The following is a 13878-nucleotide window of genomic DNA, read 5'->3' on the forward strand; positions in this document are numbered from 1 at the left end:
CAAGTTTGATAGTTGCCCTATTTGTCCCTTCATGCAATTCTGGCGCTGCTTAAAGCTAGTAAAGAGTAAAAAGTCTATATTTTTTTTTGAGTCCTTTGGGAAGAAGATATCCAGCACCCTGATGGTAGCTGCCATACGATCATCATGAGGGATTCATATCATGGATTGGATTGGATTCTGATTTTATTGGCGCAAGGACCATCTAAGTCAAGCTGCGCCAGATTCACATCACAAGGTCCTGGGTTTGAATCCCAGTGATAGCACATTAATGGTTTTCTTCTACAACAATGCTAACTGCTAGGCTATTTCTACTTTTGTAACAGTCCATTCTGGAAAAATATGTTTTTTTTTTTTTACTTCTACTGTAAATTTAGTAGTTGTGAAAATGTCCCCATTTGAAAATAAGCTTCTCATTTGAACTTGTACCTCTGCAACTTCAGCACTATGACCGCAATCACCAAAGCGAAGTGTCAGCTTTATGTTTTCCAAAATCTGAACGTGTTGATCAGAAATGACTCTCAAAGGCTTCCTGGCAGAAGTTTGGCTTTTTCTTCCCATTTCACCTAAGCAAGTTGAAAATGAAGTGCAGCGTTAGAAGAGAATTTATTAATAGGAAATCAAGAAACCAAAAATTTCAAATTATACAAGGCACATTCATTTTGAAATTAGGGCCAGTAAATGACATGTAAAAAATGTTCAGCATCACAACAAACTGGCTTACAGAACACTACAGCATGTAAATGAAAACTTTATGGGTTGTGAAAATAGAAACTTAGATCAGTGTTTCCAAAATGGGCATTATTGCCAGGCATAGACCCAGAGGGAAGCGATTCTTCCTTCCAAGAGCTAAGAGCTACTACTACTACTATTTAACCACACATGCACTTTGTACACATTCCTCTATGGAATTTCTAATGAATTGGTATATGCCAGAATGTGTGCTCTGAATGTATTGTGGGCCCAATGTATTTATGTTGTTGAGAGCTGAGCTTGTTTGGTGCTTGTGCTGCCATCTGTCTTCCATTTTCTGAAGTAAAGATGGAAATGCTTGAATTTTCATGTTATGTCCCAGTATTGTGTTGCAGTGCCCGAGTGGCATGGTGATAAGATGCTTGTCTACCATCGTGAAGGTTGTTGTCTGGGTCCTGGGTTCGAACCCAAGGGAGGATATAGATAAGATATTTTCCCTAACGAACTCGAGGCGACCACCGATATGGCCAGAGTTGGCGTTTGGTGAAGTATTGTGTTGTAGATCTGCCTGCGGAGAGACTTTTTCAAATGAAAAACTGGCTCCCATTTGCACCCTGAAGCTGAAAAACCCACAGAAAACCAACTTCAGCTATCCACCACTGTGCCATCATTGGGGTTCGAACCTGGATCCTCAGGATGAGAGTCCAATTTGATGCTCACATGACCACACAGTGGCCACTACTACTACTGCTATGTTTTCTTGAAAATAAGCCCTAGCATAATTTTTCAGGATTCTCTTAATATAAGTCCTACCCAAAAATAAACCCTAGCTAAAATCATCAATGAGACACATTTAGCATGTGCTTACAACACATGGTGGATGTGTGTGTGTTGAATAGTCTATCCTGACACAGGGGTACAACAGAAACGGAGACATGACCATAGAAAAAATTGCTACCATAGGGAGTCCCCAGAGTTATTCTACCAAAAAATAAGCCTTAGGGTGATTTTTCCGGATGCTCCTAATATAAGCCCTACCCTAAGATCGGGTCTTATTTTTGGGGAGACACAGTACTACTAAACCACACATGCACCTTGTTCGCATTCTTCTACAAAATTTGTCCTCCCAAGAGCTGAATAATATAGGAGAAATTAGTCTGTCCCGTAAAATACAGGGCAATCCAATGAACCTACAGGAGAAATTGCCCCTACTAGCACATCAACCTGGATCCCCCACACGGATATTGCCCTTGACACAAAATGGGGGGTTATGGAATGAATCGTGGGAAGGGAGGTAGAAGTGCAAATAAAACATGCAATCTTGTTGGTTGGCTTAGCTGCGGGACAATAAGAATTTAATTTTTTCTGAGAAGGGAGGTGATGATGAAGTTTAAAAGACTAGCTTACAAGGAAAAAGGGTCCCAAGGTGACCTCTTCAAAAAGTTTTCAAAAAATTACCACCGATTGTATACTCATTTAAATATGCAAAAAAATCTAAACGAATCCAGTGGAAGTATTATGGATCAATCAGTCACAAAATATTGTAAATATTAATATTTTGAATGCCAATACAGGTTAAGAATAACCAAAAATCTTGCAACCCCTAGAGTGATATCATTCAAACACAAAGAAAAAGAAAAAAAAAAATAGAGAAATCAATAAGTTTCTAGAACAGAGAAGCTGGAGGAAAGAAAAGAAAGGAAGTTTTGTACAGATATCACCAAGAAGCGCAAGAGGTAATGAGTAGCCAACTGTTATCATTTTAAATAATTTTTTGCAGCTTTAATAATTGCATTCCACCGCTAGTTTTTTCTTTTTATGTGTTTCTAGGTGAGATGAATATATTTTTTCATAATTTTTTCGGGACGACACCTTGGGACCCTTTCATTGTTAGATGAAAAGTTTAACCCTGTTGCTTTCAAGCACCATGATGCTCTCTGAAGCATTAAGAGTGTGATTAAGTTAGCTTGTATAATGAAAACGTATGCATTTCAAACCCTCGATTAGTGGTTGGGGTCCCTTTTTATAGACAAATTTCATTGTCCCACTTGTGTCTGCAAAAGAGAGGTTTTACTGTATATAGAAACTTCACTAATATATATATATATATATATAGAGAGAGAGAGAGAAAGAGAGAGAGAGAGAGGTATAACATTAATATACAGTGATTTACACAAGACCCCAACCTTTTTGGGGGTGCAAAAGGATTGGGGGTCACAAAAATTTTCTTTCCGAGATAACCAACCTTTAAAAACTATTTAAATCAACAGAAACTGATTAAAATAATATATGAAAGGTATTTTATTTTGATATTTAAACTTTTTTTATCAAAATATTAATTTTTTTCTTATAATTTTTGATCAGCTTCAGGAGGTGCCCTACGCCCCATCCTACGTACGCCTCCATTAATATACATAAAAACACAGCAAATATATATACAAAAACAAATGTATTGTAGCACATTAATTCACTTATAGAAGTTTGGTGTCTGACACATTACTATGTTTTCCATTGCCCTTGCATGTTGCACAAGGAGCATCTCTTACAATTTTCCAACAACAGTCATAATATATATATATATATATCGGTTTTATATTACATATAATTTAGTATAAAACCAATTAATTTGTTTTTGGCTGCACATCATTTAACGATATTTTTTCTTCCAACCAAATTTATTTAAAAAAATTGATAAAATTTGGGGGTTTTTTTTTTGCCTGAAACTCATGAAGTGAGAAATGCGAAGTCTGCTGCAAATATTTAAAGAACAGCGAAACATAACAATAATAAAAAGGATGTTTACAGCGACGGGCACTCTCTAAATCGACTCACCAAAAACATCAGCACTTAGCTCTGAAAGTGACGTTGGAGAAGGTAAGGTTGAACCTTTCATGATTTCCTTCAGAACAACATCAGACATTTCACTGTTATCCTCCTTACCCTGATCCTTAATCTGCCTAAAAAGTTTTCTAGCAGAACTCATACTCATTCGTTGTTTTCTAGGAGGCAGTCGAGTTTTTTTGGCAGCTTCCACATCTACTTTGCAATGACTTTCACTGTTGTTAGTTGAAGTTGAAGCATCCAAGGGAATTTTAGGAGCTGGCTTTTTTGGTTTCTCCAGCTTCTTCATCTCTGCGGGAAAGAAAAATAAGCAGAAATAGTTATGCAAAATCTATGATATATAAGTTCATTTGTAAAGATTACTAAATCATGAAGTGAGTTTTAGATTTATATTTCGCTAGGAATTTTGTTGACAAGATTTAAGACCCCGTTACACCAAAAATAAACGATATCCTCAGCCCATTCACTAATGCTTATCAAAAGAATAAAATCAGTAAATTTTTCTGTTGATTAAAAAATTTTTAGATTAGAGTTCTTTAAGCTTATTTTTCTTGCCATCATTTTCTAAGGGGGAAAAAACTCATCAACACACATTTCACATGAAACAATGTTTCCCTCTTCGGGAACTGGTTTATGGTGGCCATCAAAAGGGTTTCAGACCTATTCCATTTCCTTTTGACCAGTCCCTTATTCTTCAAGAGGTTTCAATAAATATTTAGAGGAAACCTTCAGAATGTTAATTGTTGTGGTGTTCAAACGAGTGGATAGGCATTGCGACATAACTGAATGATTTTCTATGGAAGTATTTAATGACTAATATAAGGAGGATCACATAAAAACAGAAGAGTGGTTATAATGTGGTTTATTTTTGTATGAATGTGGCAACATCTTTGTGCAGAGATAGAGTGAAGGTAAAGAAGACAACCCCTACTGGAAAATGGACTAGCCCCAGGTAGTCACCTGGATGCACGTGATACGTGCTGGCCATCAGCCAACAGTATCATCCAGCAGGCAATCAGTTGTTTTTTTTCATCCGCAGAATGTTTGCGAGTAAAGAAGAGCATTGTAGTGTTATTCTTTTAGTAGTGGTGGAAGGAGTTGGAGTTCGCGAATGCATAAACGAATGAAGGCAATGTATGCAGAATATGAACTGTCATTGGCATTTCCACTGTACACTCACTTTTCTACATTGGAATTTCTCTGTTAATGATTGCACAAATGGAACTGGAACTCACTCCCACCTTCTTGCTGATGTCCCTTATGGTGTGTCGTCTGTTTGAGCTGATTATCTGGTGGACTACTTTCACCAAAGCATTCACATGGTGAGGTGACCTTGACCAGGTCACGTATCATCATACATAGATTACTGTCCCTCACGGGAATGCTTATGCCAGTCCTGCACACAAGTCAATGACAGTGCAGTCCATGTTCTTAGTACACTGCCTTTCGCCGATGCACTTTGCAAACTCCAATTCCTTCTGTCACTAAAAGAAGAATAACACCATACTTCTTCTCTCACAAACATTCTGCAGACGCAGATAAAAAACAACTGATTGCCTGTTGGACAATATACTACTACTACTGAACCAAACATGTACCTCGTCCATATTCCTCTGCCGAACTTCTAACGAATTGGTACATGTTAAAATGTGCATGTCAGGGTTGTGAACCTAATGTGAAGCTTGTTTCTGTCTAATGCTTGTTATGATGCTGCCATCTGCCACCTATTTTTCGAAACATGAGTGAAATGTAATGATTGAAAATTTTACCATTGTAGGCCTGTTGCTTTCTACGGCGAGACTTTTTAACAAGGAGATAGGCTCAGTGGCTAGGGAAGATAGATCCCGCCCCAAAGTTGGTGGATGATACTCAGCCGGCCAACCACCAGCATATATCGCAGGGGTGGCCAACCTTTAGGACAGTGCGGGCCACTTCATTTGTTTGCAAACTAGTCATGGGCTACTTGATTAAGTGGTCTGGAACACTGCCACATGTTGTTCAAGTGATTTGGAGCCGTGTTGCAGTGGTGGTCGGCTGAAGTTGGTTTTCTGTGGTTCCCAACTTCAAGGCGAGAATGAGAGCCTATCTCCCCTTTAAAAAGTCTTGCCACACAGAGCAACAGACCCATAAACAGTAAAAATTTATTTCAATCAAAACACATCACTCGCTCCACTTCTGAAATATAGATGGCAGCACTGAAAAATCAAAACACAATGCAGTTACACCTCCGGCACAATTCCCTAGGTAGTAAATCACCCATAGATGGTGATAGACCTGAGTTGTGCTCGGTATGAAAGATGTGTTGCAGGCCTCAAACTATGTGCTATAAATTAGAATTTAGGTGCTCTGCAACTACGCCACAGCTCACTAAAGTGATCTGTAAATATGCTGCAGGTCACTCAAATGATCTAGATTTGTGCCACACTGATTTGTAAATATGCTGTGGGTCACATAAGTGATCTGGATCTATCCCATGGTGATCTGTAAATATGCTGTGGGTAACATATGCAGGGTCGGTTAATAGAAATTTTGCTGCCCTTTGGATATAACTATCTGAAAATATTCTTCTTTTTCTTCATGTCTATTAATTTTATGCAGTGGCTCCCAAAGTGTGGGTCATGACCCCGTGGGGAGGAGAGAGCCACACTGATAGTTTAGGGCAGTAGTTCTCAAACCTCAAACTTCTGCCATCTGTAGCTCCTCTAGTTCCCAGAAGTCTAAAAAAAGAACCATTTCAAAGCACTAACTAAATACGCAGTTATACGCAGCTTGGTGCAATGTCTTTGAGATTGACGATGCACCCAGGAGCCACAGTACACACTTTGAGAAACACATCATACAGCATACTGCTATGGCGTCAATAGCCATCGCTATCAGATGAAGCGGGAGAGGTCCAATTTCCATCCCAATATAATATAATAATAAGAGAAAAGGGAAAAGGGGACTTGAGCCATTTAAATTGTAAAAAAACATGCTCTTTCGCCTCTATCAACACTCCTTAATTTTATGGCCACTTACTTAAAGGGCCCCTTCAAAGTTTGTGTAATAGCCGCTTCGTATTCTTCTTTTCTCTCTCTCTCCCCTATATACTGAAGCCTATTGACCATTGTATTGCCACCTGCAGGCAATTGAGTTTATTTCTGACTTTCTTGCTTCCTCTCTACTTTTCTTTTCCTTCTTTTCTGTACAACTCCCCCCCCCCCCCCCCCACAGAAAACATCTTCCTCCCATATGCTTCGAAAGATCGTAGGGGGTGAACCTTGACCAATGATGTCAATTTTAATACTATTTGTACCTACGTAATCCTCATCAGCCAATGGAAGGATCTTTCTTTGAAGCCGGATTACCAATTAGAAATAGGGGGTTGGTACCCCTCAAAACTTTACTTTTTGGAATCTTTGAAAAATTAAAGCAGATTGATTAGTGAAAACTAGAAATCAAGTTGGAAAAAAAATGTAGAAAGAGGAGAATTTTTTGTAAACACATTTTTCAACTGTAGCATCAGGAGCGGCGATCATCCGTGATGAAAGGGATGGAGGAAAAGGTAGGAAAGAAATTCTTACCACAATTCTAGTAAATTATAGACGTTTAGTTAAGATCTAAATTAGGAGGAATTAACAGGGGTCAGATGGCGAAATTAGGCATAAAGAGTGATTAAAAGAGAGTTATTCCAACATCAAGTTAAAATTATTATAATTGAACATACAGTATTTTGTTTATGTATTATGCAGAATTTGATATCGTGGAAATGGATCTTTCTAATTGACTTTAATTTTGTGTAAATATAACTCGTTCTTTTCATATGATCATTTGATTAAATATTAAAAGCTAATGAAATTTAACTGATTCCTTCTTTTCATGAGTCATCGTTTTTTTTTAAATGTATATTGGACCACTAGGAGCCTGGGTTAATCTGATAATTACATATATATATATTCTTCCAGTGGTTCGATATAACAATACAGATTCCAGTCATATATTGCCATGTGGCAATGTATGACTACTGTGTGGCAGGGGGTTGCCTTCCTCTCTAACTCTCCACAAAAATGTCGCTACACTCATACAAAAATAAACCCAATTGTAACCACTGTTCCGTTTTCATTTGATGTATGCTAAAATTAGCAATAGTACAGTAACACTTTGATATAAGGTTATCACTTTCAATGTCGGCCAGCATAGTTAGTGTGAACAGGATAACTCGCTATTAAGTCAGTCAACTTGTGAAGTGATTTTCATTCAGTTTCCAGGAATGGTGTTACACAGAGGTTGGCTATAAGGTGAGTTTATGAAGGATTGCATCAAATTTGGTGATTTATAATTTCGCCAAGGTTTTTGCCCCTTGGTGACGTAGAATTTTTTTTTCCTCGCAAAAAAACCTTCAACACCTCAAAAATGGGGCTAAAATAGGGATAGCACTTTGGCTTGATAAATATCATTGTCGCCAATGAAAATTTTTGAGAGATCCAAATCGCCAAGTTAATCAGTTCGTGAGAAAAAAAACCCGCCAAACTTTGCGCTTACGAAATCTTAGCCCTGAGGTCTGACCGCATAATGTCTGACGCTGTCTGATAATTTATTATCATGAGTTTCGATTTATACTTTAGCAAGTGATTAAAAACATTATAGAGTGTAAGCGCTCATTTCACCTTTTTTTTTGCCTTTATCATCATCATTCATGGCGCACTAAAGCTCTCTTGGAGACACTCAGATCATGAAAGCCTCAGACAATATTTCAGACACTTAGATCGTTGATAAAACAGACACTAAGCGCAAAATGCAATTAAGTACATATATACAGTATACAACATGTATATTTTCGGCTCTCTTCCTCACTCGCATACAAGAACGAACCTCATGTAAACAAACTTGTGATTATTTACCATAGTTACCGACTTCTGTAAGGGCAAAAGTTACGATTTCGTGCAGCAGGCATGGGTGGGGGAAAAAGCAAACGTTCACTTTTTTTAAATATCTGGAAGAAATTTGACGTGACCATACATCCTGATTTTTAAAATATTTATTTTCCGGTTACCGAAATTCTGATTCTGATAGAAAATTATCGCTTTTTCACAATAACTTCATCTCATTATTTTTCCCTGATAATGGATTATAATGTTGTGAAAATAAAAATAGACACCTCTTTCTCGGAAAGCTGTAAACTTGAAATGTAGATGACAGCACCAAATAATGTGTATGTGTGAATTCTGTACCCAGAACACTGAGCTATAAGGGGCCGTTCAAGTATTACGTAAGCAAATAATTTTTAGCCATTTTTGACCCCCCCCCCCCTTGTCAGAAAAACTCTGACCCCCCTCCCCCACTTGTCAGCAAAATTTCGTCATCAGCTCTGAATCCTATCGAATATTGGTGGGATCAGAGACGTACGCGGACGTGGGGAGCATGGGGGCTCCTGCCCCCTTCCCCACGATCAAAAATTTATTTTTTTAATGCAAAAAAATATTTTTTTTTTAAATTGAAATTTCGGAAGGAAATACCTTTATATGTTATTATAATCAATTTCTGTTATAATTTTCAATGTTATTTGAAGGCTTTGAACTCAAAATTTATCTTCAATAAATTCATTGCGACCTCCCCTCCCCCTAAGCCATATAATGATAAATAGCATAAAGGGCCTTGGCCCATGGACCAAATATGGCCCTGGGGGTAATCTGATGCGGCCTGCCCTCCTCAAACATAATTTTGTAAAAATGAACTAAGCGGCACATTTTCAGATCACGTTTAAATGACCCGGGACTCAGTTCCAGTAAGCGATCCGTGACACATTTAGAGATCCCTTGAGGGACATGTGACGTAGTTTTAGAGCACCTAAGTCCCCCCCCCCCCCAGTGCCGTTCTACATCACTCATGTTACCCGCGGCACATTCTCAGATTATTTAAGTGATCCGCGGCATATAATTACGGATCACTTGAGTGATGCGTGACACAGTTCCAGAACACGTAAGCGATCCGTGCCACATTTAGAGATCCCTTGAGGGACATGTGACGTAGTTTTAGAGCACTTAAGTGGCCCCCAGTGTGGTTCTACATCACTCAAGTTACCCGCTGCTCATTCTCAGATTATTCAAGTGATCCGCGGCATATAATTACGGATCACTTGAGTGATGCGTGACACAGTTCCAGAACACGTAAGCGATCCGTGCCACATTTAGAGATTCCTTGAGGGACATGTGACGTAGTTTTAGAGCACTTAAGTGGCCCCCAGTATGGTTCTACATCACTCAAGTTACCCGCTGCTCATTCTCAGATTATTCAAGTGATCCGCGGCATATAATTACGGATCACTTGAGTGATGCGTGACACAGTTCCAGAACAAGTAAGCGATCCGTGCCACATTTAGAGATCCCTTGAGGGACATGTGACGTAGTTTTAGAGCACTTAAGTGGCCCCCAGTGCGATTCTACATCACTCAAGTTACCCGCGGCACATTCTCAGATTATTCAAGTGATCCGTGGCATATAATTACAGATCACTTTAGTGATGCGTGACACAGTTCCAGAGCACTTAAGCGGCCCGGACAAATTTCCAGATCACTTGGATCCGCGAAAAATTTAGAGATCACTAAAGTGACTCTGTAGGGCACTTAGCAATGGGGGGGGGGGGTGTTACTTCAAGTGCCCACAGACTATCGAAAGGTTTTTCTCGTTTTCGGCTCACCGAGTAAGATGCCATTAAGAATATTTCATGTTTTCATAAAGGGTGGTTGATAACGTAAGCATTACCCCCCCCCCCCCCCTTTCCCCTTTGTCATCAAAAGTCAGCAAATCGGAAACTCCCCCCCCCCGATCGGTGATGACGTAATACTTGAACAGCCCCTAAGTAAACTTCCTTATAGTTCAGTGACCCAGAATACTGATAAAATGACTTCCTTTATTTTTAAGAGATGACGCCACCAGCCAATTGTTGTTTCATTGCTCTTCCAACATTCTATTTTTAGTCATGGAGGAAAGAATAACAGGAGGTGGCGCTACTAGCGCGTCCGTTGTAAAAGTATGGGTAATCAGGGTTGCCAGATGAAGCCAGTGATCGCACTAATAAAGGGATCAAGTAAGCCCAAACAAAACGTGGCTTCCCATGCTTTCCTATGTGAAACATTCCCATTTTTAAAAAACATTTAAAAATTTTCTTTTCACTTCAGGAACTCTATTTTTTTTCTCGAATCTGTGTATATATTTATACAATTGAACGAGAGCTTTTATGATTTTAGTTGTTATTTGTTTCCGAATATTAACTCCACAACATGGAACCTTTTTGCAAAAATAACCAAAATTCACCCATAACTTGTGCCACAAAATTTCTTTTCGGCATTTTAATTTTCTAAAAATTCTGTGAAAGCATGTAAAACCTGAGAGAGACACAATGTTTTAAGACACTTGAACAAGCGGTGTTAAAAAATATCGGACTTTTTTTGCGAAAAGAGAATTTTAATGCAAACCATTAGCATATATAATGCTGCCTTTCAGCTGTTTATATCAAAATATTGTAGAAATACTTCTAGTCCAGGTAGAACAAAAACTCGAACACAGACAATTTTAAATTTCAAATTCAATTTGTGAAACTGTGTTTTTTGTCAAATTTTCGTACACAAATTTTCTTTCGAAATTTTAATTTTTTTTAATGTTTTTTTACATTAAAAAATACTTTTTTTCGTCTGCGGGGGAGGCGCACCAGCCCCCATGCCCCCCTCCCGCGTACGTTTCTGATCCCACCAATATACGTTAGGATGGGGGTGGGAGCTGACGAAATTTTTCTGACAAGAGGGGGAGGGAGGGGTCAAAAATGGCTAAAAATTTGCTGACGTAATACTTGAACGGCCCCTTATGGGTGATCCGTTGAAAACTTTATGTACGAAATTTTCATTTCTGAATTTATCCTGCCGTGTTGCTCGGCCCAGGGTTGCAGCGGGGAGGGGGGGGGGTGGAGCAAGTAGGTAGCTCGCAATACGACTCGCAAGTATGACATCCATATTTTTATGGGCATCTTTTTATCAGCCACCTCGTTGGGCATTTTGCCTGTTGTGGCGTTGTATTTGTATTTGTATACGATAGCTAATGTTGTAGGAGGTTTCGGTAGCTTTGGCAGAATCACTTTTGGAAGATGCAAAATATGTTTTCACGTTTAAAGGTGCACGGCATTTCATTTTGGTGTTTCATTCCGCTTCCGCAAAGATCTAGTTTTTAGCCACTGATCCATAGCGCAAATCACGTGAATAGTGGGTGCTTGGTAGAAAATTGCGGGAGTAACACGCACACGCCTCAATACAAACACCCACAACAAACGTTAAATACAACACGAATTAATTCTTCGCTTTTATGTGAAGCCCGGCATGTGTCAACAATCAAATCTAAAACGTCGAAGAAAAGTGAGCCGAGAGGAAGGAGTACGTGAATCTGGATCATAGGTTGGGCGCGGGCGGGACAAGGGAAGGCCGAACCTTCCAGCGCACGCAACCCCTCTTTCATAGAAGATTTTATTCATAAGGAAGTCAATATATTGCAACTGGCAATATTAGTAAAAACATCTACCTACTTTTAAAAATTCTTTTTAATGTTTTTAATCATTTTGCTCTTTTTTTAGATGGATGGCCGCCATTACCATTTTCTTTTCGCGTACCCCCTAACGGCCCCCGGTTGGGAATCACCGTCCTAAAAGATGGCGGTTAGTAACCCTAACTTAGCAGACGTCCTCTTTTGTGAGGATATGTCTGGGGTTATCAATAGGCGGAGATTGACTTGGAGGTCTGGGGGGGGGGCACGGTCATTATTTCTGGGGGGGCACGATGATGATGATGATGATGTCAATTCATATATATACATTAGATGAGTCAACTTCACCTTTGACTCTGGGGGGACAATGCCCCCCCCTCCCGTATCGCCGCCCATGGGTTATCACATTTGGAAGCTCCAAAATGAGGACTCGTGCTTTTGCTACTCATTTATCTCTGTTTGCAAAAGATGTCGTCACTATATTCAGTGCCGTAACCAGGTTTTTGTCAGTAGAGGAGTGAAATTGGGAAAGGCACCTTCTTTCTGTTCCTGATTTAGGCGCAAATTTCTCTGTTGGAAAGCACTTGCCGGAGAGGAACCTTTCCAAAAACAAGAAGATGGGATCACATCACATAAGCTCTCGGTTTTTTGCTTGAGCGGTGTCGGCTTGACGCATATAGGCCCATAACCAGGGCCGTCTTAAGAGTATCATGGGCCCCCAGGCCAAATGGTTTTTCGGAGGCCCTACCTGGTAAATCCTAGAAAATTTCAACCGGATCTCATTTTTGTGAGGTCCCCGGACCATGCCCGGGTGGGCCCATGTATTAAGACGACACTGCCATAAATCGGGCACGGCTCGGAGACTCAAGTGTGGGGGGGGGGGAAGCGTGACCTCAGGGTAATGTGATGGGGCATGATGATTTTAGTGAGCAAGAGTGAAATTGCTATACTTCTATAGAAGTATCTATGCACTAGCAATTTAGTATCATAGAAGTATCAATGCACTAGCAATTTAGTATCATAGAAGTATCAATGCACTAGCAATTTAGTATCATAGAAGTATCAATGCACTAGCAATTTAGTATCATAGAAGTATCAATGCACTAGCAATTTAGTATCATAGAAGTATCAATGCACTAGCAATTTAGTATCATAGAAGTATCAATGCACTAGCAATTTAGTATCATAGAAGTATCAATGCACTAGCAATTTAGTATCATAGAAGTATCTATGCACTAGCAATTTAGTATCATAAGAAGTATCTATGCACTAGCAATTTAGTATCATAAGAAGTATCTATGCACTAGCAATTTAGTATCATAAGAAGTATCTATGCACTAGCAATTTAGTATCATAGAAGTATCAATGCACTAGCAATTTAGTATCATAGAAGTATCAATGCACTAGCAATTCAATTTAGTATCATAGAAGTATCAATGCACTAGCAATTTAGTATCATAGAGGTATCAATACACTAGCTCCCATGGCATCGAAACAGCAACATGCTGCTTCTAGGCTGAATGAATGAAAGCCAAAACGCTGTCGTCGGACTAATCTACGGCCTTCTATATAACTGGAGTTATATAGGAAATCGTGACTAACCCCGTTGATCAAATCTCTTCCAGTCCAGTTTCGTGGCAGAGTTTGGAATTTATGCTGTACTGAGTAAGTTTTTTTTTTATAAGAAACAGTTCATTAGAGCAGCAGTATCAGGACCTTGTATTTTTTTATTAACTTCGTAATTTTAGGCATCATGCCGTAGCACATGCCATTGCGTCTATAGTTCTGTGGTCAGATGTCACAAGTCACTTTTCAGAACAAATTGAGTTATTCGCATTCTGGA

The 13878-nt window shown here is 39.2% G+C and overlaps 1 protein-coding gene across 1 annotated transcript in view; it reads right to left on the reverse strand.

Moving 5' to 3' along the window:
- Nucleotides 1-4884, reverse strand: part of LOC149083173 (transmembrane channel-like protein 7) — a 42424-nt gene extending 37540 nt beyond the window's left edge. The window contains exons 1-3 of the mRNA XM_089236791.1: nt 4767-4884; nt 3523-3822; nt 427-563 (exon numbers count right to left, since the gene is read on the reverse strand). Coding sequence (XP_089092917.1) covers nt 427-563; nt 3523-3822; nt 4767-4884 — 555 coding nt within the window. The remainder of the gene's footprint in view (nt 1-426; nt 564-3522; nt 3823-4766) is intronic.
- Between the last annotated feature and the right edge of the window lie 8994 nt (nt 4885-13878).

The sequence above is a fragment of the Pholcus phalangioides genome, unplaced genomic scaffold (assembly GCF_987345545.1).
Source record: "Pholcus phalangioides strain wild (caught in Gottingen) unplaced genomic scaffold, Ppha-v1.0 ptg000009l_1, whole genome shotgun sequence".
In the NCBI taxonomy this organism is placed as follows: Eukaryota; Metazoa; Arthropoda; class Arachnida; order Araneae; family Pholcidae; genus Pholcus; species Pholcus phalangioides.